The sequence below is a fragment of the Poecilia reticulata genome, chromosome 1, assembly GCF_904066995.2.
Source record: "Poecilia reticulata chromosome 1, P_reticulata-male-v2, whole genome shotgun sequence".
NCBI lineage: Eukaryota > Metazoa > Chordata > Actinopteri > Cyprinodontiformes > Poeciliidae > Poecilia > Poecilia reticulata.
The window spans coordinates 26014967-26038702 of NC_088830.1; the positions used below are offsets into that span (position 1 = coordinate 26014967).

Sequence of the window (23736 nt, forward strand, 5' to 3'; positions counted from 1 at the left end):
AACCATCTATTTATTAGCCATCTATTGGGGGAGTCTTATTGTAAAGTGGTTTCCAATTAAGTAAAACACTTTTAATGATATATTTTTAATAAATGGGGGTTGAATTCTCTTTTACTGTCATGATTGATGAAGGCGGGGAGCCAAAATGCAGATGGCAATGTGGCCTGGTGAAGATTTATTTAAATTTAAACAAGACTGACGTGGGCAAGACTATTCACCGAACTAACAGACGTAAAACACACAACAATCCTGTTGGGGTTTTTTAAAGTTAGTTCAAGACCTGTATAGAACTAGACACAAGACAAATGAGGGTTTTATGACTTCCTTTGCAAAGGGAGAGATCCACAACCTCTAACCCGCTCGGGATCAAAGATTGGTGAGCTCTGCTCAACTCTGCTTGGAAATGGCTTTTATTATGATGACCTTCTTCAGTAGAACAATGCTGAGATAACAGAACAGATGGACCCCTTGAGTAGGAAATTACATTATAGATACAGAAAGAACCTTAAAGCATGACTGGTCAAAGGTAACTGAACACATGTAGATAAAACACTCAAATAAAATGATGAAACAATGATTAGTTAAAATGAGTAATTTTACCCAACATTCCCCCCTGTTCAACATTTTATGTCCTAAATACACAATCCAGTAAATGAAGACCAGAAGAACCCGTAAGGGACAAAACGGAAAACAAAACATAAAACTAAGAAAAACTACAAACAGAACCTGAGGAAACAACAAAACTGCAAATCAAGCATCAGCATCACACTGATTTTGCTGTACAAAACTTTAAGTGAAATGCATCATAAAGAATTACAGCAATGTGTTTTGTTCAAGTTTCTGGACAAGATTCAAATTCACAACATGGGCCTGAAGCAGAAGTCCCACCACAGCCTTGTGGATAAGAGCCTTCGTACATGGCAAAATACAAGTCATAAAAATCAAAAAGAGAACAAAAATTAACAGAAAAGAAGCAAAAATCTTGAGCAACATTTGCCACCACGACCCAGTGGTGAACCAACTCAACCAGGATTGACTATTATCAACTTCATCAGCTTTGACTGCCTGTTGGAAGTTTTTCAAAGACTGTAAGGCTTCATTAATATGCGTATCATTGTCACCAGGTATGTAAATACAACAAGTTTTACCAATTAATGTACAAACTCCACCTTGAGAGGCTGTTAGCATATCTAATACCATTCTGTTTTGCAGTACCATTGTCCTAATGGCTGCCAATTCCTTCTGTTGTCCTTTAACAATGTCCATTGTGATGTTCACAAATGCATGAAATCTGTAAGAGAGCGTTTCCAAACGCAGAATGTTCTTTGCCACACCTATCCACGGAAACAAAGCAAGAGTAACCTTTTGTCCATCAGTCCAGTGTTTGTGTTCTGGAGGAACGTCAGTCCCCCAGACTGAGTCATGAGGCTTAAAGTTCAATACTTCACGTTTCCGTTTACCCGATGATGATGAAGCTGGTCGACGACTGATGATAGTGGTTCCGTCTGACACCCACACAGGTGCACAGCGACCCTGAAATTCTCCTGGTAGAAAGTCATATAGTTTATGACCACAGAGCCACATTGCTCCAGGAGTCGAGAATCGAGGCACGGCGATATTACTCGGACCGATACGTGACATCAGGAAGGTGTTGCTGCAGGAGGAGGTGTTACCGAGTTTTGTACCGCTAACAACCGATCCTTGAGTCCAGCAGCAAGGATGTTTCATATCGGGTCGGCGTTCAGTCCAAAAAGTACGGGGAGCTGTGTTTCCCTCCCACTTCAGGACTGCAGGAAATCTGTCACACTGGGCGGAGTGAACTTCAACAATATCAGAGGGATTAGTAGATGAGTATCTGAGGGCAGTGTTCTTACCCCCTAAAGATCGACTCTGGAAACACTCCGCTTCCTCTGCTGTCATTGGTTCATAGGTCAGAGTAGGCTGGTGTGAGCTAAGTGGAAGTCTGGAACAAACGTAGCACCCTGCCTCTCCGGTGGAATTTTGTGCTAGGTAATGTAGGTAGGCTACCCACAGGTTACCACCGCCATCCTGGTGTTCATCTAGGTTTTGCAACCAAGTAGTGAAGTCATCATGGTGGAGTTGTAGAGTGTAGCACACAGAGACCACAGCACAACAGAGAACCCACCCAATGAAGGCTCCCATTGTTGCTAGGTTACAGGGACACTGGAGGCACCTGTTCTAAGGGGTGAGAGTCCTTTCTTCACTGAAGTTGAGACGAAACACCTCTATACAGTGTAACCCCTTTGTAATCAGACTTTGGACTTTGATCTCACCCTTAAGGCTCCAGCACTCTCTGCAGCTTACAGTGGCTCAGGTGAATCCAGGAAGGTCTTTCTGCGATCTTAACAGCTGTTGGTGTCATCAACAGAACCTGGTAGGGTCCTTCCCATCGAGGACTGGCCCAGTTCTTTCTTTTGATAACCTTTATGTAGACCCAGTCTCCTGGTTTGATTTGTGGATCCTCCTGTGAAGGAAGAGAATCAGACGGCAGTAAATTTGCTTTTAACAGTTCTTTGTCGTTTAACATTTTTATCATGTAATCAGCCAATGTCTGTTCTTCATCAGCTTTGTCCAAATCTTTTCCAAAAAGAGGCAATCTGTAAGATCTGCCATGAATGATTTCAAAAGGTGTTAACCCATCTATGTTGGAAGTTATTCTCATATACAATTTTACTAAATCCAAACATTCAGGCCATGGTCTTCCTGTTTCTTCCATACATTTTCTTAATCTGCTCTTTATAGTTCCATTTGTTCTTTCAACCAAGCCTGCACTTTGGGGGTGATAGGCACAATGGTTCTTCAAAGTTATGCCTAAATGTTGAGCCATCTGACTGATGATTTGGTTCACAAAATGTGGTCCATTGTCACTGTAGATTGTTTCTGGAATGCCATGTTGTGGGATAATAGTTTTGCAAATAGCTTTAGCTACTGTTAGTGCATCATTATGCTTTGATGGAACAATTTCTACCCATTTGGAAAATGCATCAACCATAACCAAGCAATATTTGTATGGTCCACTTTGTGTTAATTCAATAAAATCCATGTGCATTGTTTGAAAAGGGTAGGAGGGTTTAGGGAAAGCTCCTCTTTTGGGACGCACATATCCCTGTGGATTATGTTTTATACAGGTGGGGCATGATTTACAGAAACCCTTTAAGTACTTTTCTAGACCATAAGTTGTAAAATATTTTCGAATTAATGATATCATCCCCCCTGTTGACACATGGCAGGGACCATGGGTCACAACAGCCGCTGCTTTGAAAAGGGACCTGGGCAAAACAGGTTTATTAGCGACATGATAGAGACCATCCAAGTTCAAAGTTGCACCCTTAGTTATCCAGAGTTTTTGCTCTGATACAGGGGCTTGGTGTTGCATGTCAGAGAGAACAACTGAGTCAATTAATGGTTGGGAAGACAGGAAAGAGGTACTATCAAAATGTCCAGCCGCAGCTTGTTTAGCAATGGCGTCAGCAAACCTATTTCCGACCGAAACATCATCAGCACCTTTTGTATGTGCCGGACATTTGCAAATTGCAAGCGACAAAGGAAGCTGCACTGCAGAAAGTAAATCTTTCAACAGGGATGCATGAGTAACAGGTTTTCCAGTAGAGGTAATCATACCTCGTCTTTCCCATTGTTTGGCAAAGAAATGAACTGTTGAAAATGCATACTGACTATCTGTGTGAACGGTAAGGTATTTACCCTCAGCCATAGTGCAAGCTCTAGTCAGGGCAATAAGTTCAGCAGCTTGTGCTGAGTGTGTGCGCGGCAAGCTGGAAGCTTCAATAATGTCATCTGGTAAAGCAACAACTGCATAACCCGTCTGAGATTCACCTTTAGTATTTTTGGAACAAGAACCATCAACAAACCAAGTAAGGCCTGTACCTAATGGAACATCTTTAAGATCAGGACGGGGAAGTTGCAAAGCATCAGTAGTCTCCAAACAGTTATGTGGGGTACCATCCTCAAGAAGTGGTAAAAGGGTGGCAGGGTTTAAAACAGTACATCTTTTGATTTCCAGGTGAGGATGCGAAAGTAAGATAGCTGTATAAGACAGGTGTCTAGCTGGAGACAACAAATTCATTTTGCTTTGCAGGAGAAGAACATCAACTGCATGTGGAACAAGAAGTGTTAAAGGGTGAAAAAGAACAACATCTGCTGACTGTTCCACTGCTATAGCCGCAGCACAAACAGCTTGAACACAGGGAGAAAGTGATTGAGCCACAAAATCAAGGCGTTTAGAATAAAATGCAAGGGGTCTCAATCTTTCCCCGTGTTTCTGCATTAAGACAGATGTCATAAAGCCATTTCTGGAATCTACTGTTTGAACAAAAGGTTTGGAGTAATCTGGTAATACCAGTGTTGTGGTTTGAATGAGGGCAGACTTCAAATTTGTGAAAGCCTGCTCTGCTTCTGGAGTCCATACAATGTTATCAGTCAGGGCTATGGGTATGCCATGGATGGTGTCTAGAAGGGGTTGTGTAAGTTCTGCATACCCTAGAATCCATGATCTGCAGTAATTGCACAAACCCAAAAAACTCATCATTTGCTTTTTGGTAATTGGTTTAGGTGCATTCCTGATCACTTCCTTTCTGCATTCCTGTATCTGTTTACCATCTGGAGAGATGGTATGGCCAAGATAATGAACAGTATTTTTTACCCATTGTACCTTCTCCTTACTGACTTTGTTTCCTGTATTATATAAGTAATGGAGAAGTGCCAAAGAATCTGCTTTACAAAACTGTTCTGACTCAGAAACTACAAGCAAGTCATCCACATATACCAAAAGTTGACTTCCATGTGGAAAAGAGAAATTAGCCAAACAAGAGTTAATGGCTAAAGTGAACAAGGTTGGACTATCAGTATAGCCTTGAGGAAGTCGGGTGTATGTATATTTTCTACCCCTGTAAGTGAACGCAAACCAATACTGTGAGTCAGGATGGATTGGGACAGAAAAGAAAGCATTACTGAGATCAATCACAGTAAAGAACTTAGCTCCTGGGATAATAGAGTTCAGTAAAGTGTGAGGGTCGGGGACATTAGGTGCTAGAGGTTGTATAGAACTGTTAACTGCTCTAAGATCCTGTACCATTCTCCAGTCTTTGCCATTAGCTTTTTGAACTGGAAAAATGGGCGAATTGCACGGTGAGTCATTACAGTATCGGATTATGCCAGTGTTCAAGAGTTTTTCAATAACAGGAGCGATACCCGCTTCTGCTTCAGATTTCAATGGGTATTGCTTAACAATGGGTCTGTAATCTGATTTAGGGATAATTTGAACTGGTGGAATAGAGGTTAATAAACCTACATCAGAAGGTCCTGTTGACCAAAGAGCGGAGGGCAGGACAGAAAGATCACGTTCGTCCTCCTGAGAAAGAAATATTGATCAGGTTTGCAGGGGGAGAACAGAAGCTTTTCCTGTCAAAACGAAGGGACAGGGTGTTCTCCAAAGGTGGCAACTTGGGCTGAACTGCCAACCATCTGGGCTGTCTTGGAAATCCGAACAGAATTTAGCATTTTGTAGCCTAGGGCCTGAGTGTTTCCAGGGATCATTTTCTATTTTACAGACTGAAATATGTGGAATTGGACCTCTGAACATGTCATCAACCTGATGGGGTAGGATTACTGTATATGCTGAAAAGCTTACTTTATCAGTATACAGATAATCTGTTGCAATGTCAACTGTTGAAACCGTTAGAAATTTGTGAATATAATCCTCATCAGGATTGATTGCCATGGTCACATGGAGGTCTTGACTTGGCATCAAAGAATAATCTTTAGTCAGGGGAGCCTGAGCTTCCTGAACTAGGTTTCTAACTGTGTTCCAGTTCCCTTTAGCATTCAGTGTGTAGGCACAGAATAGAATGTCCTTTGAAAATAGCACAGCGTTATTAATTCTGTATGCTTGCATTCCATCAGGAGTTGGGGCTACTCCTATTCCAAGTTTAGTCATCAAGTCTCTGCCCAACAAGTTTATGGGGCACTTAGGAGACAATACAACAGAAGCATGTACTCTGTGACCAGACACTGGATCAGTAAAGGGAAGTGGTTTTGAAATTGATTCTCTATTAACTTGACCATCGGCCGAATGTACCCAAATAGAGTTTCTAGATGGTTGGGCTGCTTTTATTTTGTCTTTGAGCACTGTTTTACAGGCTCCTGTGTCACATAAAAATTCAACATCAGCTCCACCTACATTTAATACAATGTAAGGTTTTTCTTTCAGAGCACTCAAAAAATCCCAAGCTGAGCAAATATCAATTGTCTCAGTAGGGTCTTCAGCGTCATTTTCCTGCTGATCTAGTCATGCAGAAAATGAATCATTTTGTGATTGCTGGAACCGTGGGCGTCCTCTACCACGCCCTCTTCCCCTTCCAATAAGAGGACCTGGATATTGTGGGCATTTTCTACTCCAGTGATCTGACTTTCCACAAATCCAACATGCATCAGGATTGTTTAAGGGTCTGGGTTGGGAAGAAGGATCAAACCTTCCTCTTCCTCGACCTCTTCCTCTGGAGTTTCCTCCTTGGAAAAAGATGTCTGAATCATTAAAATCAGTTTGGAAAAACGTGTCTGACTTTGGCGATTTCTTCTTTACAATTTGTTCAGCATGTCTCGACCACGCCATTATATCTGAGACTGCTTTTGTTTCATAACCCACACAGTGTTTCTTTACCCACTGTGAGAGTTGTGGGAGTATGGCATTCAGAAGTGCAGTTTTCAATTGTTGTTGATAAGCACCTTCTGCGTCTTCATTATAAGGGATGCCACTATGAATTTTGAATTGTTGTTCAAATCTGACTCTAAAATCATCAACTGATTCTTCAGGTTTCTGTTTTACTGCAACCAATTTGTCATAATTTGCTCTTTGTCGGAAAGCAACTCTAAGTCTGTCACACACACCTTTCCATTGTGTAGCCAACCCCCCATTCCCTGTCAAGTCTGCTTCATAATCTAATTTTACACCAGTGCCATCTCTTCCTGTGTATGAACCTCTCACTCTTCCCCAATGTTTTCCCAAAGCACAATGAAGTGCTTCTCCTAGCTCAAGTCCATTTAATCTATAAGAAGAAATCAACCCTTCCATATCTACTATAAAACTATCCACATCCTCTTCTACATTTGTTACACCTGCTACTGCTTGTCTAGCTTCTTCCAATGTCCATGGTCTAAAGACATATACATGTTCTGGAGCACCTTGTACTCCTGCTCTAGGATTTGCAACTTGGACCATTGGACAAGCATTCATTACATCATCAGAATCACTAGGAAGGTCGGGAACTGATTGTTTTTCCTGTTTTAACTTTTTTTCTGTACTGCGAAGGACCATTTTAGTGCTCTTCTGTGGCTTGAACTCTTTCTCCTGTTCAGCCAAGTTGTCTAAAAGGTCCGTTACTTCTGCATAGGGACCAGGTTGAGCTAATGATTCATCTGGCTGCGGGGACGGAGAATGGATTGGAGCTCCTCCCGCAGCACCAAGAGCATTGTCATAAGGGGGAGGGGCACATGGTTGTGTCTCATTATCCTCTGGTCTGACAAAGAGGGATTTTGCCTTTCGATCATTTTTCTGTGCCTTTTGTTCTCTTCTAAATTTTGCTTCTGTCAACCATGTCTCTGCACATTGTTTTTCTTTTTCTAGTTTGATTTTCTTATTTCCTTTGGCATAGGTTATTTTTGTATTTAAAAGACCGACTAATTCTTCCCAAAGGGGAACTTTTAGCTCCATCTTCATTTGATAATTTTTTATCCATTTTTCTCTGAATTCTAAACTATTAGGGTGTTTTAAAACCATGTGTTTTTCATCTCCTTGTGGTTTGTAACCCTTTCCTTGTTTATTTCCCATATTGCTCAAATACTCTGTGTTGATTCTCTCAAAACAACAAAAAAACCAGCAACAGCAAAAATTATGTGTGTGTACTCTCAACAGAGGATTGCTATACTGTGAGCCCCGATTGTCCCCTGAAAGACAGGCTTCTAGGCTGAGACTATTTCTCAGTCCGGTCTTTCACTTAGGCTTCTAATGCCGAGGACAGAACGAGTTTTAAATCCTCAGTTGATTCCACACCATTCATTCACTCATTCATACAAAAACAGAATTTAAGTTGAACACCGTCAACTAGGGACTCTAACCCAGAATTTAAGTTGAACGCCGTCAACTAGGGACTCTAACCCAGAATTTAAGTTGAACGCCGTCAACTAGGGACTCTAACCCAGAATTTAAGTTGAACGCCGTCAACTAGGGACTCTAACCCAGAATTTAAGTTGAACGCCGTCAACTAGGGACTCTAACCCAGAATTTAAGTTGAACGCCGTCAACTAGGGACTCTAACCCAGAATTTAAGTTGAACGCCGTCAACTAGGGACTCTAACCCAGAATTTAAGTTGAACGCCGTCAACTAGGGACTCTAACCCAGAATTTAAGTTGAACGCCGTCAACTAGGGACTCTAACCCAGAATTTAAGTTGAACGCCGTCAACTAGGGACTCTAACCCAGAATTTAAGTTGAACGCCGTCAACTAGGGACTCTAACCCAGAATTTAAGTTGAACGCCGTCAACTAGGGACTCTAACCCAGAATTTAAGTTGAACGCCGTCAACTAGGGACTCTAACCCAGAATTTAAGTTGAACGCCGTCAACTAGGGACTCTAACCCAGAATTTAAGTTGAACTCCGTCAACTAGGGACTCTAACCCAGAATTTAAGTTTCTCTTTAGTATCGGCTGTTTCATGTGAAAAGCTTCTACTCACTCAATTGGTGTGTCGGTTTGGTCAGGTTGGATCCCGTCAATCGGCCGCTGACAGACGAAGGGAGACCTATTTCACCGGCCCAGCGGAGAATTTACTCCCCGGGACTTTGTTCGGGTCTTGTTGACTCCGGCAGTGCACTGGCTTCGGTGTGTCGTCCTCAGTCAGCCAACGGTCGGTATGTTGGGCTCCGGGTCACAGCACCAAGTTGTTGGGGTTTTTTAAAGTTAGTTCAAGACCTGTATAGAACCAGACACAAGACAAATGAGGGTTTTATGACTTCCTTTGCAAAGGGAGAGATCCACAACCTCTAACCCGCTCGGGATCAAAGATTGGTGAGCTCTGCTCAACTCTGCTTGGAAATGGCTTTTATTATGATGACCTTCTTCAGTAGAACAATGCTGAGATAACAGAACAGATGGACCCCTTGAGTAGGAAATTACATTATAGATACAGAAAGAACCTTAAAGCATGACTGGTCAAAGGTAACTGAACACATGTAGATAAAACACTCAAATAAAATGATGAAACAATGATTAGTTAAAATGATTAATTTTACCCAACAAATCCCAAACACTGTCAGGACATCTACTGAGTGTTTTTGTTTATATTTTTCTTCTCTATGTTAGATAGAATTGGTTTTGTTGGTATAAAATTTTAATTTTTAGCATAGCTGTACTCCAGAGTCAACTGCAGAGATAATTAAAAATAAACGTTTTCTTAAAAAATTGCTTTGAATTTGTTGTTGAAATGTGCGTTGCGCCATGATTGATCCTGCAGTTTCAGACTTGATTTGTTTGTGAAGTAGTACTGGCTTGCAGTGCTGCTGTTCTCTGCTGCTCTTCCTCACCGCGCCTTCTGCTCTCTGCTCGCTCTCTCTCAGCTGCTGCTCATCATTTTTTCAGATCTGCTTTCACTTGTTTACATCCAGCTTGCTGTTCAAACCGTCATGTGAAGCTTAATCATAGGAAGTTGCCTGCGTGTTGACGCGGTTGTCCCAGAAAGGTTGGGCGTTTGAGTCAAAAGGTCGTTTTTCTTCTCTGGCTGCCGGCCTGCAGGCCGTCTCTCTTACTCCGTCCCTGCTGGCCGTCTGTTAACAGCTTGGGGTCCCGCTGAAAGCTCCAATTGTTAGACAAGAGGGTTTTTATTGAGATTATTTGAATTTTTGAAGAAAAAAAAGATGAACAAATAGACAAACAAATACTTGTATTCCGTCAGTCATTTTGTGTCAGTGACTGTTGCTGTGGTGGAAAGTAGAAACAGAAAAAGCAACTTGAAACTGACCATTTTCAGTCACATTTACTGTTTTTACTCATGGATACAGTGAAATCTTTCAGCTTATTAGACAGACATACTTGAACAGGCGAAGCACCACTAACACAAATTATAATAATCCATAACTTTTTCTGTAAACTTTGTTTTGCATTAAATTAAATATATATTTATCTATCATAAATCTATCGTATCCAGCTTAATATTTGTGTGGAACAAGTTCTAATTTACAATTATGTGTTTCTAGGCCTGTAATAATAACAAATTTTGCTGGACGATAAATTGTTCCAGAAGATATTACGTTAAACGATAAAGTTGTTTTGAGACGCATTCTCAAAAATCAGTTGGTTTTAAATTCTAATGAACATTTAACACTGGAACTGGAAGGCATTTCAAATATCCAAAATAAATAAACAAAACAGAAACGACAAATAAAATGTCTAATTGAGACCAAAGCACCAAAATGAAAACTTTTGTCACAGTCTTTGGTAGAAAGATAAAAAAAAGAAAATTAATAAAACCATGCAAATGAAAATTATTGCACTTAATGCAATTAATTGATTTATTTTGACAGGCACATGTATGTATTTCGTGATTGATAAATCGTTTATTTACTGTAAGAAGTTAAAAGGATACTTTGGGTTCTTCAAACTAACGTTCTGTAAAGTCATTTTAAATATTTCACTTACATGTAGCAGACAGATGTCATTTGATTCTGCATAAAACTAAAGAAAGTCTCAGGGTGCTGCTAAGGGTTTTTGGATCGATCCCGTTTTATCAAACTGCAAAGGTTAATAAATCTGCACCATGCTTCATTAGTCACATTCATAATTTTCTCTGTCACCAGTTTTCAGTTGATTGCTGTTTTCTGAACTGAAGAGCTGCTCTTTCCTGATTAAACTCTTAGGTTGGGCGACAGGCTGTTATTTCTCCAAATCCATAAAAGTCTCAGTAATGATACATGTTTTCCCACATCAACAACCAAATTTCCAGCCAAGTATTTTTGGCTGAAAAAAGTGACAGAGCTATAAATTAACAGAAATAAAATGACTCAAACTTTGGACTTTATTCTATAAAGGCAAGTAGGTTAAAACATAATTTTTATTTGTATTTTGAGCCACATAATTATAACACTCACCATTACCAAATATTGAAAGTGATTTGCTTGGCTGATGGCTATGTCGGCTTGTAATTTATCCACATCCATTTTCTTTTTTTAACAGTAAAACACAAAAACAATTGTGAAACCTTCTCCTGATACCACTGGACCTGTCATCTGTCTCTTCTTCCCACTATTCTGCCCCCTGAAAATCTGATCCAAGCCTTTAAAAAGCCTTTCTGTGGTGAATTGTCATTAATTATTCATATTATGAGTGCAATCGGTGTTGCTGCATGTATGCATGTGTGTCAGGACAGTTTACAGTAAAATTGGATTTAAAAGTTATTCATATGGCATTGATATTCTTGATGATGTCAAAAGCAAATCTTTCCAAACTTGTGAGGTTGCCTCACACATTCCAGTGCGAGCTTTTTAGCTAAATATTATTGCTAAAACTCGCACAGTCTTACACAGGACTGTATGTTTGTGGAAGGTGATGAGTAACTAAACAGGTATGTGATGGCAGTCGGTATATGAACGCAAACTTGCTAAATAAGTCGAGATGCATTGTTAATATTGATACAGTGCATCAGAAAATCAATATGACAGATTGTGAATGCATCAATCAGCTTGTGGTAAATGTGGCACTTTTTTTTCTTTTTTTTTTTAGACGTTTGAACACTTATGCTTGGTTCCTAAATGATGATGACCGTTGCTGCAAGGTGTGAAAACACTTGACACGCCTCGCCTGAGGGTTGCAGCACATCATACTGTATAGCATCCTCAGTTTCGATTATTTGACGATTAGAGCAGCGTGGAAAGCACTGATGCATTCATCTGATGTATTTGTTTAACATAAAATAATGTCAGACTGAAAACTGCAGCTGGTTTCTTCTGCCTCCATCTGTTGTGAAATCAGGAAGTCAACATGCATGTGTGTTTTGTACTGCACCTTTGGCAGGACATGCCCCATGTCATAATGGGAACCTTTTTTCTGTGCTGACATCAGTATGATGTTGGTGTATTTATAGCAGCCAATCCTATTTTACATTAGCATAACAGGAAATGTCTTCATCTCAACACTGCCAAAGCAAAGTATTGGTAGAGTTCAGAACATGTTTTGTTCCCAGGACAGTTAGGCTTTTTAGTATCGTAGCGTGGTATTTTGTGTTTTTTAGTCTCATTAGTTTTGTTAATACTAATTAACACGTTGCATGTTTGTGGAATCATTTGAGGTTAGTGCCACTGAATATGTGAACTTCGCCTTTTTTACAATCTGTATACCTGTCAAACTATCAGGCTATTCATCTAGCTAAATAGCTATACAGATGGCTAGATGGCTAGCTGTCTGTCCAGCTATCTAGATGGACAGCTAGCCATCTTGCCATCTATCTAGCTATATTGACTATGCTAAGTACCCATCTATCTAGATATCTAGAGGTTGTACACTAGTTTCAGTATCAATGCAGTCAGTGGTGAAGTGGAAAGAACAGATGGGGTCAGAGAAACTTTATTAGATAAAAATGCAAAACTGATTTTATTTATTTATTTATTTTTATTGTTTGTTTTCGCTCTAATGTGCTCAACAGTAAACTCAGAATGCAATATTTTAATGACACAAAAAGGTGAGCTTTTCTTTTTTTCCTGATTTTGTGAGACGGAAAAAAATGTTCATTAGATCCGTAATATAATAAAATGTTCCCAGCATTTAAATATACTGATACATATTTGTAGTAGGGTTAAAAAAAAACCCCAGTAACAATATTTATCACAGTAGGCACGTGATGTACAGAATATTCCTTGAACCATGACCCAGAACTGCACAGAATTCTGGGAGATGTAGGCGGAGGATAGACAGTAGCTGCTCAACTTCTCACATCGAGCTAAGCAGGGTTGGAGGCATCAACTCACTAACTTATTCTTTGGTTACTTAGCAACAACCTGTTGAGTAACTTGTGGTTACCTAGCAACCGCCTTTTGGGTAACCTACGCAGCAGTAGTTTTAAGGTTTCGCCACCATGCCTGGTAAATGCTTAAAAATAATTTTAAAAAGTGGTGTGGTGTGAAAATTGTGAATAAAACTGGAAAGGTCACATCACCAGTTTGGCAATATTTCAGATATTTAAAGCAAAAAATATAAATAAATAAAACTAATCAATCAGCATCGACTGATATTAAGCGCTTATTTTGTGAAATGTTTTTCAGCCAAATCTGACAGTCCTAATGTGTACGTAGCAAAATTGATCATCAAAGCACGGATGTCGCAGGAAGCACAGATTTTTACACATGGATGCTTTCAGATTGAATCTCTATACGAACCTGGTGAAATAGGAGTCAGCTGTAAAGAGAGATGCATGCAGACGTTATCAACAAACGTCTTCCTCTTTGTTGGAAGTACAATATGCTGTGGAACGGATTTAAAGATTTAGTGATAAACTGATCACAAAACTCAGGCTTGAGGAATCAAGGTAAACGGTGAACAAATGAGTCTGACTGTTGATGATGATGAATATTCATAACAGTCTGCCTGCTGATTGTTTAATGCATCATCTTTTGTCCTCAGCGTTTGTTCACAGGAACAGCTATAGCCACTGTAGTAAGCGTACAAATGTCAGTACTGCTTGTTTTCACCTATGTAGTTTGTGAGCTCCGATCGACCACATCTAGTTTCTCTGCCAAGTAAAGGCCTGAAGTGGAAAGGAGGACAAAAGCCTGAACTTGGCAGTCGCAGCGCTGCTCTTCAGAAAGGATTGCTGATTTTCCTCCTTGTAGAAAGCAGCAACAATGTGCTCCTTACCGCTTTGAAGGCGGATAGTGTTCACTCTCATCTATTCCCTTGGTTCAGAGGTGTGAAAAATCCTAAAAATACACAGTGAGTGGAAGAGAGTTGTTGTCTGAACAAAAAGCCCTCGTCAGTATCTCCATTTTTGATTAGTTTTGGTGTCTTTAGTAATGTAGAAACTTGGAGCATGGTTGTGGCTCTAGGTTTTATAGTGCTAATTTAGACTTGCTTACCTCTTGACTGAATCATCACCAGTCCTCCTTTAGGTTTTATAGAGGCTTTTTATACTGGCTTGAGGATGGGAATAAACAGAAACGCAGTGACACATTTCCATGGTCAGGCCCTCCCGTCCCAGCGGGGAGAGACTGAAACCTGGTTTCACGCAGTCATGGGTCTGTGTGACGTCACCGCTAGAGAAGGATGAGTCAGCATCCACCCTTTAAAATTGAAAAACGGATGTGGTCAGAGGAGATATTTTGGTTTTATTTGTTTATCGAATAAAAAAATGCTAAAAGTTTGAATTGTTCAAATGGGTGTTTTTGTTTTAGCGGTGATAGTTTGGTGTAATCAAATCGGCCTCACAAATGCTAAAAAAAAAAATGTATTCATCCTTGAGGATGAATTCTTCATTTTGGAGATTGTTGTTCCATTTTAGGGTTGAACGATATAAGCCGTTCATATGAGTCGTTATCGATAATTGATTTGTTTTTTGTTTTTAAATATTTGAGGTTCTGCCAAACTGGTTGCGTGACCTTTCCTCTCTCATCCAGAGTTTTCATTACGCCGTCGTTTAACTTTAAGCAGTTATGAGGAACGGTGGTGAAACCTGAAACTGCTGCTGTGGCAGTTACTCAACAGTTTGTTGCTAGGTAACCAAAGAATGAGTGGGTTGCTAGGTAACCAAGAGTGAGTGAGTCAGTAGATTCCACCAACTTTTGATCATGTGTCTAGACCCATTTCATCAAACTATATTTAAGAGTGAATAACATTAACAGTTCAAATAAACAGAGTTTGTTTTCATTTCTAATTGAATCAATAATTCACTCTATAATCAGTCCGATCGCTAATGACCGAAAAAAAAACCAAACATCACAACATCAAGATGACACTTGAAAGCCACGAGAAATATTCAGGATTTAAGACAATTGAAGACTACTGACCTCTGGACTTTACAGAAAAGGCTTGTGACCTAATTTTAAATCTGAACAAGTTCCAGGAAATGCAAAGAAAAATGATCAACTGCCTTGACGACATTCTTCTAGGACAGGGGTGGGCAACTCCAGGCCTCGAGGGTCGGTCTCCTGCAACTTTTAGAAGTGTCTCAACTTCAACACATCTGTCTCAAATAATGAGGTCGTTAGCAGGACTCTGGAGAACTTGACTGCCCACCCCTGTTCTAGGAGAATGTCTACTTACCTTCAGGTCTAACGTTATACTGTCTCCAAGTTCAGAACAAGTTGCTACTCTTTAATCACTCTACTATTAGGTTGTTGTGCTTCAAGGTTTTTGTTGTGTGTTTTTGTTCAGCTAAGTCATAATTTTGGTCAGTAGATGTTGGATTGGTAGACTATAGTTACATTTTGCATTATTTAGGTCATGTTTGTAGTTTTTTTTCCATAGTTAGCTAATTTAAGCTAAATGTTAGCAGGTTTTAATGTCACCCTGCAACATTTGAATGTTTACAACTAATGGATTAATATCTCATTGCTTTCATACAAATATCAGAAAACAAGTATGTGGTGATTTTAGGTTTGTTCACTCATGAATTCGTAATTTCAATGGTTTCTACACAGAAACTGAGACCGAGTTCCCGTTTGGGTCTGCCCTTGTAACCTCTTTGGTCTGCCAGTTGCAAAACTCTTCCTGGAAGAGAAACAAAGTCACAGTTCCTGAAACTGGAATGACAGAACTGAAAAATATAGATGTAGAGAATGAATAAACATATAGGAGACTTCACTAAATGGTTGTTAAATATGACCTTATTTATAGTATTTTTCCTATAATTATATTGTTTCTTAAGGGCAAGAGGGAGACGAATTGGAGTGTTTTGGTCTCAGACAAAATGCTCACTGTAAATATTTTAATTGCTTAAAGTTACGAGTTTATCTTAACTAGAGGTCACCAACCTTTTCCATTCAATGAGCCACCTTTGCCCCCTTCTGCTGCAAAATGAAACTTACCTACAGCCACAAAAAAATATACTTTTTTTATTATGAAAGCTAAAAAAAAACACATCAATTTCTATTTTTAGGTTTTAGAACAAAATGAATGCTCTTTTAAAAAAGAGGAAAAAAAAGTTTTGTAGAATAAGGTGATCCTTTTCTGTCAACGTGGAAAATGAAGATGGGAAGCCGAGTTTGATGCTAGTGACTTTTATAAGCCAGGGCAGATATTAGATGCAGACTTTGTAAAAAGAAAAATATGGGAAAAAAACTTCTAAAATAACATATTTTTTCTTGCATGTATAATCAGAAGAGAAGGAGGGGATCGATTAAATATTTTTACATTTAATTGAGCCACATGTGGTTCTGGATAATAAAAGTATCTGGATTGGTTTCACTGGTTAAACTGTACAAATGCACAGTTGTAAAAAAGCAATTTCTGTAAAAATGTTCAAAGATCAATTTTACTTCTATTTTAAAACCCAACATTTTCAGTCAATCAATTTTATTGTATGGATTTCTTGGATAAAGCACCTATGTGTAATGATCCTTTTTACACTCTTAAATATGCAGAAATAATCTTCAGCTTCAGATCTTTGGTTCTTTGTTATTTTTTGCCGTATTGCCCTGGGAGAACACCGTCTGCATTACAGAAGCATAAACTTTCCTCCATGGATGCTACCAGCAGCCTGTCTAGTGTCTGCATTGATAAATTGCGCTCAGCAGCAGCAGCAGTCTCTCTCTGCCACTCGAGCGCTCTGTCCATTAGCCAAATTCCTTCTATTTCATTATCTAAGTGGGCGGGTTGCTGCCTCCCCCCAAACCGCAGGCTGGATTTCCCGTAACCTCCTGTCTGCCTGAAGAGGACTCAATCAGCTCTGCCTAAACCTTAAATTATTTAATGCTGGAAAAAATAAATTAAAAAATGGTTGCAATAATAAAAATGTGCCCGACTGCCCTTGTGTGAACTGTAGTTTTTGAGTCATGGGTCATAGTAAATGTCAGGGCGTGTAGCCATTCCTCCGCTCCGTAATGGCATCCAGGCGATCCGAGCCGGGCTCAGATTTCTGCGCTGCTGTCGTTCCTGTCGCATGCAGGCCTGCAGGCCGGCGCATTGATTTCTGAAACCGCAGCTCTGAAGGCCGTCGACTCGGGACCACAATGGGCTTCTTAGCAAGGCTTGTGATTTGGTGGGTTCACGTTGGCTTTGCTTTCACTTAAAATATTTTATTTGTTACCATGACGATGCAATCTGAGCTGCAGGAATAGACTGGCTGGTGGTTCACGTGCTGGGCGTGCTGAAATATGTAAGTTTGTTTTGATTCTGCTCTTGAGCCGTCGAAGCAATTCCTCTTAAATTGCTTAAGCAGCTGAAGCTGAGTAAGGGATTTTTTTTGGTGTGGTACTTCCTTCAGTAGGATTTTGTTACTCAATTCGGTACATTTGGATATTTCCTGTCAAAACCACTGCTGATTAATCATCAACAGTGGCTTCAACAGGAAATATCCAGCAGGAAACTGGTTATTTAAATAACCAGGAAATATCCACCAGGAAACTGGTTATTTAAATAACCAGGAAATATCCTGCAGGAAACTGGTTATTTAAATCCATTTAATCTACAGTTCACCGATTGACGTTTTCAGGCCGATCGCCGATCTTTAAAAAGCCCGACCTGCCGACTCGGCATTTGTCTCTCACAGCAAAGCAAAAGGGGACAGCAGCTGATTTTTAGACGTTTGCAGATGTAGAGCGCGTCGGTTTTACATGTGTCAACTGATCACCGATCAACCAAAATCTGGATTAAATTCCGATCAATGATGCACCCTAAATTACATTTTTGTCTTCACTTTTATGATACTTTGACTTGTAAAGCTTATTAAATGCATAAAAACTAAAAACTCAATCCACAGAATAGACTCGTATGTGTTTGTTTTTGGTTCAATAAAAGTCTGATAAATATTTAAGGCAAATGCTGTGATGCGTAAGTGGAGCTAATCTTGTATATTCTTCATTTTCTGTTGGATTCTGAACTTGCTTTCAAACAAACTGCACCACTTTCTTCACTTTTATTTTATTGTCCTTGGAAGAAAAAATGAAATAACCTAAGATTAAGATTTGAATTCAGACTCCAGAGAAAACTGGTGGATGGTATCATCCAGGAAAAGCCTGACCGGTTGTTGATCCTGAGGGTCTCTGCTGTGTTATGGATCTGGAAAAATAAACTTTGACTAATGAATAATTATTACAGGCAGTAAATAAGACGACTGCTTGCAGTATAAAAACATTTAATGTAGAAAAATATTAATTTCTGCCATTTGACTTGCACACAGTTTAACACATTTTATTGCTACATAATTCAGTTTAATTTTGAGTTGTACTTCTAAGACCAAATAAAGTCTGCATTCTTTACCATTACATAGTTTATCCTCCATAATATTGCTCTGTTTTTATTTATTTTTTAACATTTTCCATTCTGACTCCTGTGTGAACTCAGTTTGGCTCATTTCTGTTTTTCTGTCTTTATTTTTATATATTTTAAGACCATAACTGGAATTAAAATATTCGTTTCAAGGCTTAAGAGGATGAACCAGAAATGTACCAATTTTTAAATATTGTATTTGTTTTGATTCAGTAGTTTGATATCTTTTTTCCTCATTTTATTGTTTTTACTGTTTCATCTTTGTTTCTTGTTATCAAATACACAATAAAATATACAGTATATAAATAGGTTCTGAATAATCTGAGATATTTACTCGTTTTTTTTGTAACACACATTCACATGGTGCTTCTTTCGTAATTTTGGTTCCTTTTAGCAATATTTTCTATATTGTCCTGACCTTGCTATGTCTTGCAGTAAAAAAAAGTTAACTTTTTTTTTTACCATTTCTCTATTTTCAGCACTTTGACAGCATGGATTCTCAGGTAGGGGGCGAGCCGCCTCCATACGGAGGACAAGGAGACAGTCGTCTGAAGAGCAAGAAGCCTCCCAGCCTTACGATAGCCATTCCTCCGCCCAGCGACACCATGGCCGCTGATTCTGCCAGACAGGTAGGCAGAAGCATTAATTCATCATTACACGCTCTCTCCAGCCTCTAATGTTTAATGTTTGAGACTCACCATATTGAAAACAGAGGAATTTCTGTTGCTTAGTTGGGTTAATCCAGTGGTTCCAGCCTGGAAATCCCACCAGTTTATACAGGACCACAAACTCAACCTGCACCATGTGTTTAAATTATGGAAGAAAGTGAGAACATCAAGATAAACCAATATATGCTGGGTCAAGGTTCTGTAACTTTTTCCATCCAAAAAGTCATATTTTCCCACTGCTCAGCTAAATAAAACTTGTTTAGAGCCACAAGTGTTTCATAACTTAAAAAAATATATATCTACTATAGGAAGTCTGTTTTTAAAGAACCATTTTATTTCGGTTTTAAGTAAGGCTGGACAATATGGCTGAAAAAAAAATTGCAACATAAATGTTTCATATTGGTCGATATTGATAATTATAGATTTATTTTGTTATTTGTTTTAAATATCTGAAATGCTGTAAAACTGGTGGTGTGATATTTCCTCTTTATTCCACAGTTTTCACTCCATGCTGTGGATTTATTTTTCAAGCAGTTATGAGGCACGGTGGAGAAACATTGTTGCTAGGCAACCGGAGAGTGAGTGAGTTGCTAGGTAACCGGAGAGTGAGTGAGTTGCTAGGTAACCGGAGAGTGAGTGAGTTGCTAGGTAACCGAAGAGTGAGTGAGTTAGTTGATTCCACCAACTTTATTTAGCTAGCCTTGAGAGGTTGAGCGGCTAAAGTCTTTCCTCTGCCTACATCCCCCAGAATGCTTTGTGGTTCTGGATCTGAGTATATATTCCATATTGAATATTCTATCAAACATATTTTCTATTGATCACATCTATCACGATAGATATTGTTATTGATTTGTTGTTGAGCCATAAAATAAAGAAAAACATAAAACTCGCAAAAAGAGGACGGATACATTTTCTTCCAAGGGATGTTGATATTTGTGAGGAAATATCCACATTGTTTTCAAAATGAGAAAAAATAAATAAATATTGATACTTTTACTGACATTCTGTTGTGAAATTTTGATAAAAATTATTCAAGGATAAAGCTTGAAAAACTGCCAAGCTGCATTTGTTGTTATATCTAATTTTTAAAGCATTAGTTGGTTGTTTATAATTTTTAGTCAAAAGTCCAAAAAGCCATTTGTGGCTCGGATCTGCTGGATCTACACAGAAAGGCCTTTACAGCAGAACCAAAGACTTGGCTTTTTACAATAAAAAAAGGATAAATAATTAATTTAATTAACAATGAATTAGATAAGTATTAATTCTGAGCAAACCAGAGGCACAAATCTAAGTTTGAGAAATAAAGCTCCTCCTACACTCTGCAGCAGAAACCTTAACCTTTTTATTTTGGTCCAAAATAAAAAAACTTTACAAGTTCAAAATGTTCCCCAGTCGGGTAATCATCCAATCAATCAGTTATCAAACATGAACTGAAGCACGGTTGGTACCAAACGTCCAGTGGCTCCAGGACGAAAGACACAAAATAAAACAATGTCGCTGTTTTTACCTGCACAAAAGTCTCATTGGATGCCAGCTTGGGAGCCTGCTGGTTCAGCAGAACAGAAAGAAGGATTAAAACTTAATCAAGTTACATTTTATGCTTCTCCTACCTTCATTTGTGTTGTGCTCAGCCAAAGGGACATATTTTAAAGCCGTCTGGTGGTTAATGAGCCCAAAACGGCTCATTTTCCCCTCTGGGCTCCACACACACACACAACGAGCAGGCAGTGGATCAGGCTTCAGTCGAGGAAGCTGCAGTTTAACTACTTCCTAAAGTAGAGCAATTAAGATGTAGATGTAGTGTGAACACATGCATGAGCCTCGAACTGTTACACATCCACCCACTCCACCCTCAACTCCCACCAGCTTGTCGATTGCAAACGATTCGCTGCGTTGCATCTATTGTAGTTTGTTTTGAAGAAACTGATTGGACTATAAGCCTCTGTGTGGACAGGAAAATTATTCACAACCCTGAACATCCTCTTCATGACACTGTCTTGGGAAGACGGCGTATCTTCAGTCAGAGGCGTCTTCAGAGTCGCTGTACTGCAGACTGCTACAGGAGATATTTCCTGCCAGCAGCCATCAGCATCTGCAGTAACTCTGAAGAATTAATGAGTTACAATATTTAATTTCTCCTGGGGATTAATAAAGTATTTTATAATTTTTAGAAGATTTAACTTTGCCCTGTTACTGTATGTTAGCTCTTGATTCATGTGTTCATCCTTCTTTGTGTTTCAATATCATAGAAAGGAATGAAGCCCAACGTTTAATTTTTTTACTTGTATATTTTAGCTTAATTTTATTTAATAATGACAAGGTGAAATATATCATCTGCTTTTGTAAAAATGACAATTTTCAATTTGTGCTACGGTCTGATGCATTAAACTTTTGTTAATTTCCCTGGACTCAACTCAGCTTCTTGTGTATTTTTAGGAAGGAAACATTCAACCTGTGATGACCTTTCATTGCCTCATTTCTGCTTTGTTTTGCTCAGCCTCTCAGACCGTCGCTGAAAAAGAGTGTGAGCAACCGGGGTCCTGGTTCGACCTCCGACAGCTTCGCTGGAGGCGACGATGGCGACTTCTCAGCCAGAGACAGAAGGTCGAAGTTTGGAAGACAAACGTCCCTTTCACAAAGCATCCGAAGGTAAGCTGCTGCTGCCGCTGCTGCTGCTGCTGCTGCTGCCGCCGCCGCTGCTGCTCCTGCCGCTGCTGCTGCTGCCGCCGCTGCTGCTGCTGGTAAATGTTTAAAAACCTGGGTGTTGTGTGATGCTTAATGTTTTTACAAATATTGCAGAAACAAAACGCAGCCGTTATTGACCATTTGCAACTATGTCACTAAATCATTTGAGGTGCCATGACGGACGTCGGGAATATTGAACTGAGCAACTGAAAATGTTTTCCCAAGTTGTTTTTGCCAGTTTATTCTTGTTGGAGTCGAACTAATTTGTCCAACACCTGGTTGGGGCTCATAGACGGCGGTGTTTACAAAACGGCTAGCTTAGAAACCGACCCGTACCTCCTCCCTCCTGAAGAGTTGATCAAATTACTGACTTTGCCTGAATTCACACCACATGATTTTTATCACTATGTCATAAACAGCGTCTCCCCTTTACACCGGCGCAGCATTAAAAACGTACAAAAGACGAGATGCTAACCAGTTTTTTTCCATACATGCTAGGCTACAAGACGGTGCGGCACTGTCTCCATGGTTACAATCCTGCACCATACATCAGATGTGTACCTTCTCCATAATGCAATGTTTGATAACGTTCTAATCATGCTTACTTCTAAAGTATATGAAAGTTAATTTTCTTACCTTGTAAAAAGCTTTAACTGCCAGTCGTTATGATTAACAGCTGCTATCCATCGCCGCCTCATCTTTCCTCATTAGATATTATAAAGTAAAATAACAGGTTTGGTTTCTATCCTCTGTACAGCCGACCACGCAGCATCCTGTGACCATTTTTAAAGTGAAATTAACTAAATAAAAGCAATATTAAGTTACAGACGTCTGTTTTCAGACTAGCTTTAAAGGAGTGCATTGGCTGTTTTGGCATCCGTCATGGCGGAGTGGGCGGAGTTCTGGAGAGCGTTACGCAAAGGGTCAATATTTTAAAGATTGCTTAATCCACTGTAATGTCTTGGAATATTATAAGGTTTTATAATCTCAAGCAGGCATACGGCATTATTAAGTGTCTGTATTTATTGCACCTGTGACCTTCAGAAATGCGGCCGAGTGGTTCGGCGTTGGTGAAGACTGTGAGACGAAGCAGCAGCTGTGGCACAGGAAGAGCCTGCGCCACTGCAGCCAGCGCTACGGCAAGCTAAAGGCCCAGTATCGGGAACCAGAGACGGCGTCCACCTTGGACCAGAACCCAGACTCACCAGCCACCAGCAGGCTGCCGAAGGTAGGCTACTGCTGTTGCAGTGTGACTCGACGTAACCTCGATTGGGATGAGAGTTTACACCAAAGGACTCCCTTTTCTATAGGGATGAAACATTTAATCTGATTAATAATAGTGAATCTATTCTTGAAATAACTAACCAATTAATTGCAAAAAAAAATCCTATTTAAGCAGTAATTTTGTGAAAACTGTGAAGAAAAAAAATCACATTTTGCATTTAAAATAAAGGAATAAGCCTTCTTATTCTGCATGTTCTACCCAAAACTCCTCAAACTAAAAAGTCAAATTTAATAAAAAATAATCTCTTATTGAGCACTTTTTGCTGTTCAATAATAGTTTAATAATTCAAAACAATAATCAACAGATTAACCAAACAATGTATTGATGTTAGTCAAACAGAAGTAATTGATTTTAGAGGTATTTGTATTTCTTCACCTACAAACGATCAAATGTTCACTAGAGGAATTCTATTATATAGCATTTTAGCCAATATAATGTTTATTTTCTTATTTAAGAGGAAATGAATAATTGATTTGTACCTTTTGAATGTATTTCTAATATTGTATAAAATTAGTTTAAGTGATTAAATGAAAAATCTGCAGAATGTGCCATTTTTTAAATTTGACTAATCATCAGAATAATTGATGAATAAAACAATC

At 39.2% G+C, this 23736-nt stretch overlaps 1 protein-coding gene and 1 long non-coding RNA gene across 6 annotated transcripts in view; one reads left to right on the plus strand and one right to left on the minus strand.

The window, feature by feature from the left end:
- The window catches only part of LOC103469703 (inactive rhomboid protein 2), a 54481-nt gene that overhangs the window by 13848 nt on the left and 16897 nt on the right, over nt 1-23736 (plus strand). For 3 of the 5 annotated variants that reach the window (XR_014088699.1, XM_017304256.2, XM_017304297.2), the window contains exons 2-4: nt 18979-19128; nt 21665-21816; nt 22897-23080. Coding sequence is in view for 4 of the 5 variants with exons in the window: in XM_017304256.2 (XP_017159745.1) it covers nt 18991-19128; nt 21665-21816; nt 22897-23080 (474 nt within the window). In the remaining variant the exon portion in view is untranslated. The other 2 variants (XM_081610203.1, XM_081610208.1) reach the window with 2 other exon arrangements.
- Nucleotides 307-9593, minus strand: LOC145552596 (uncharacterized). The gene is made up of 2 exons (XR_014088695.1): nt 8769-9593; nt 307-2485 (listed from the first exon to the last, which is right to left on the minus strand). It is a non-coding gene; the product is annotated as an uncharacterized LOC145552596 (long non-coding RNA).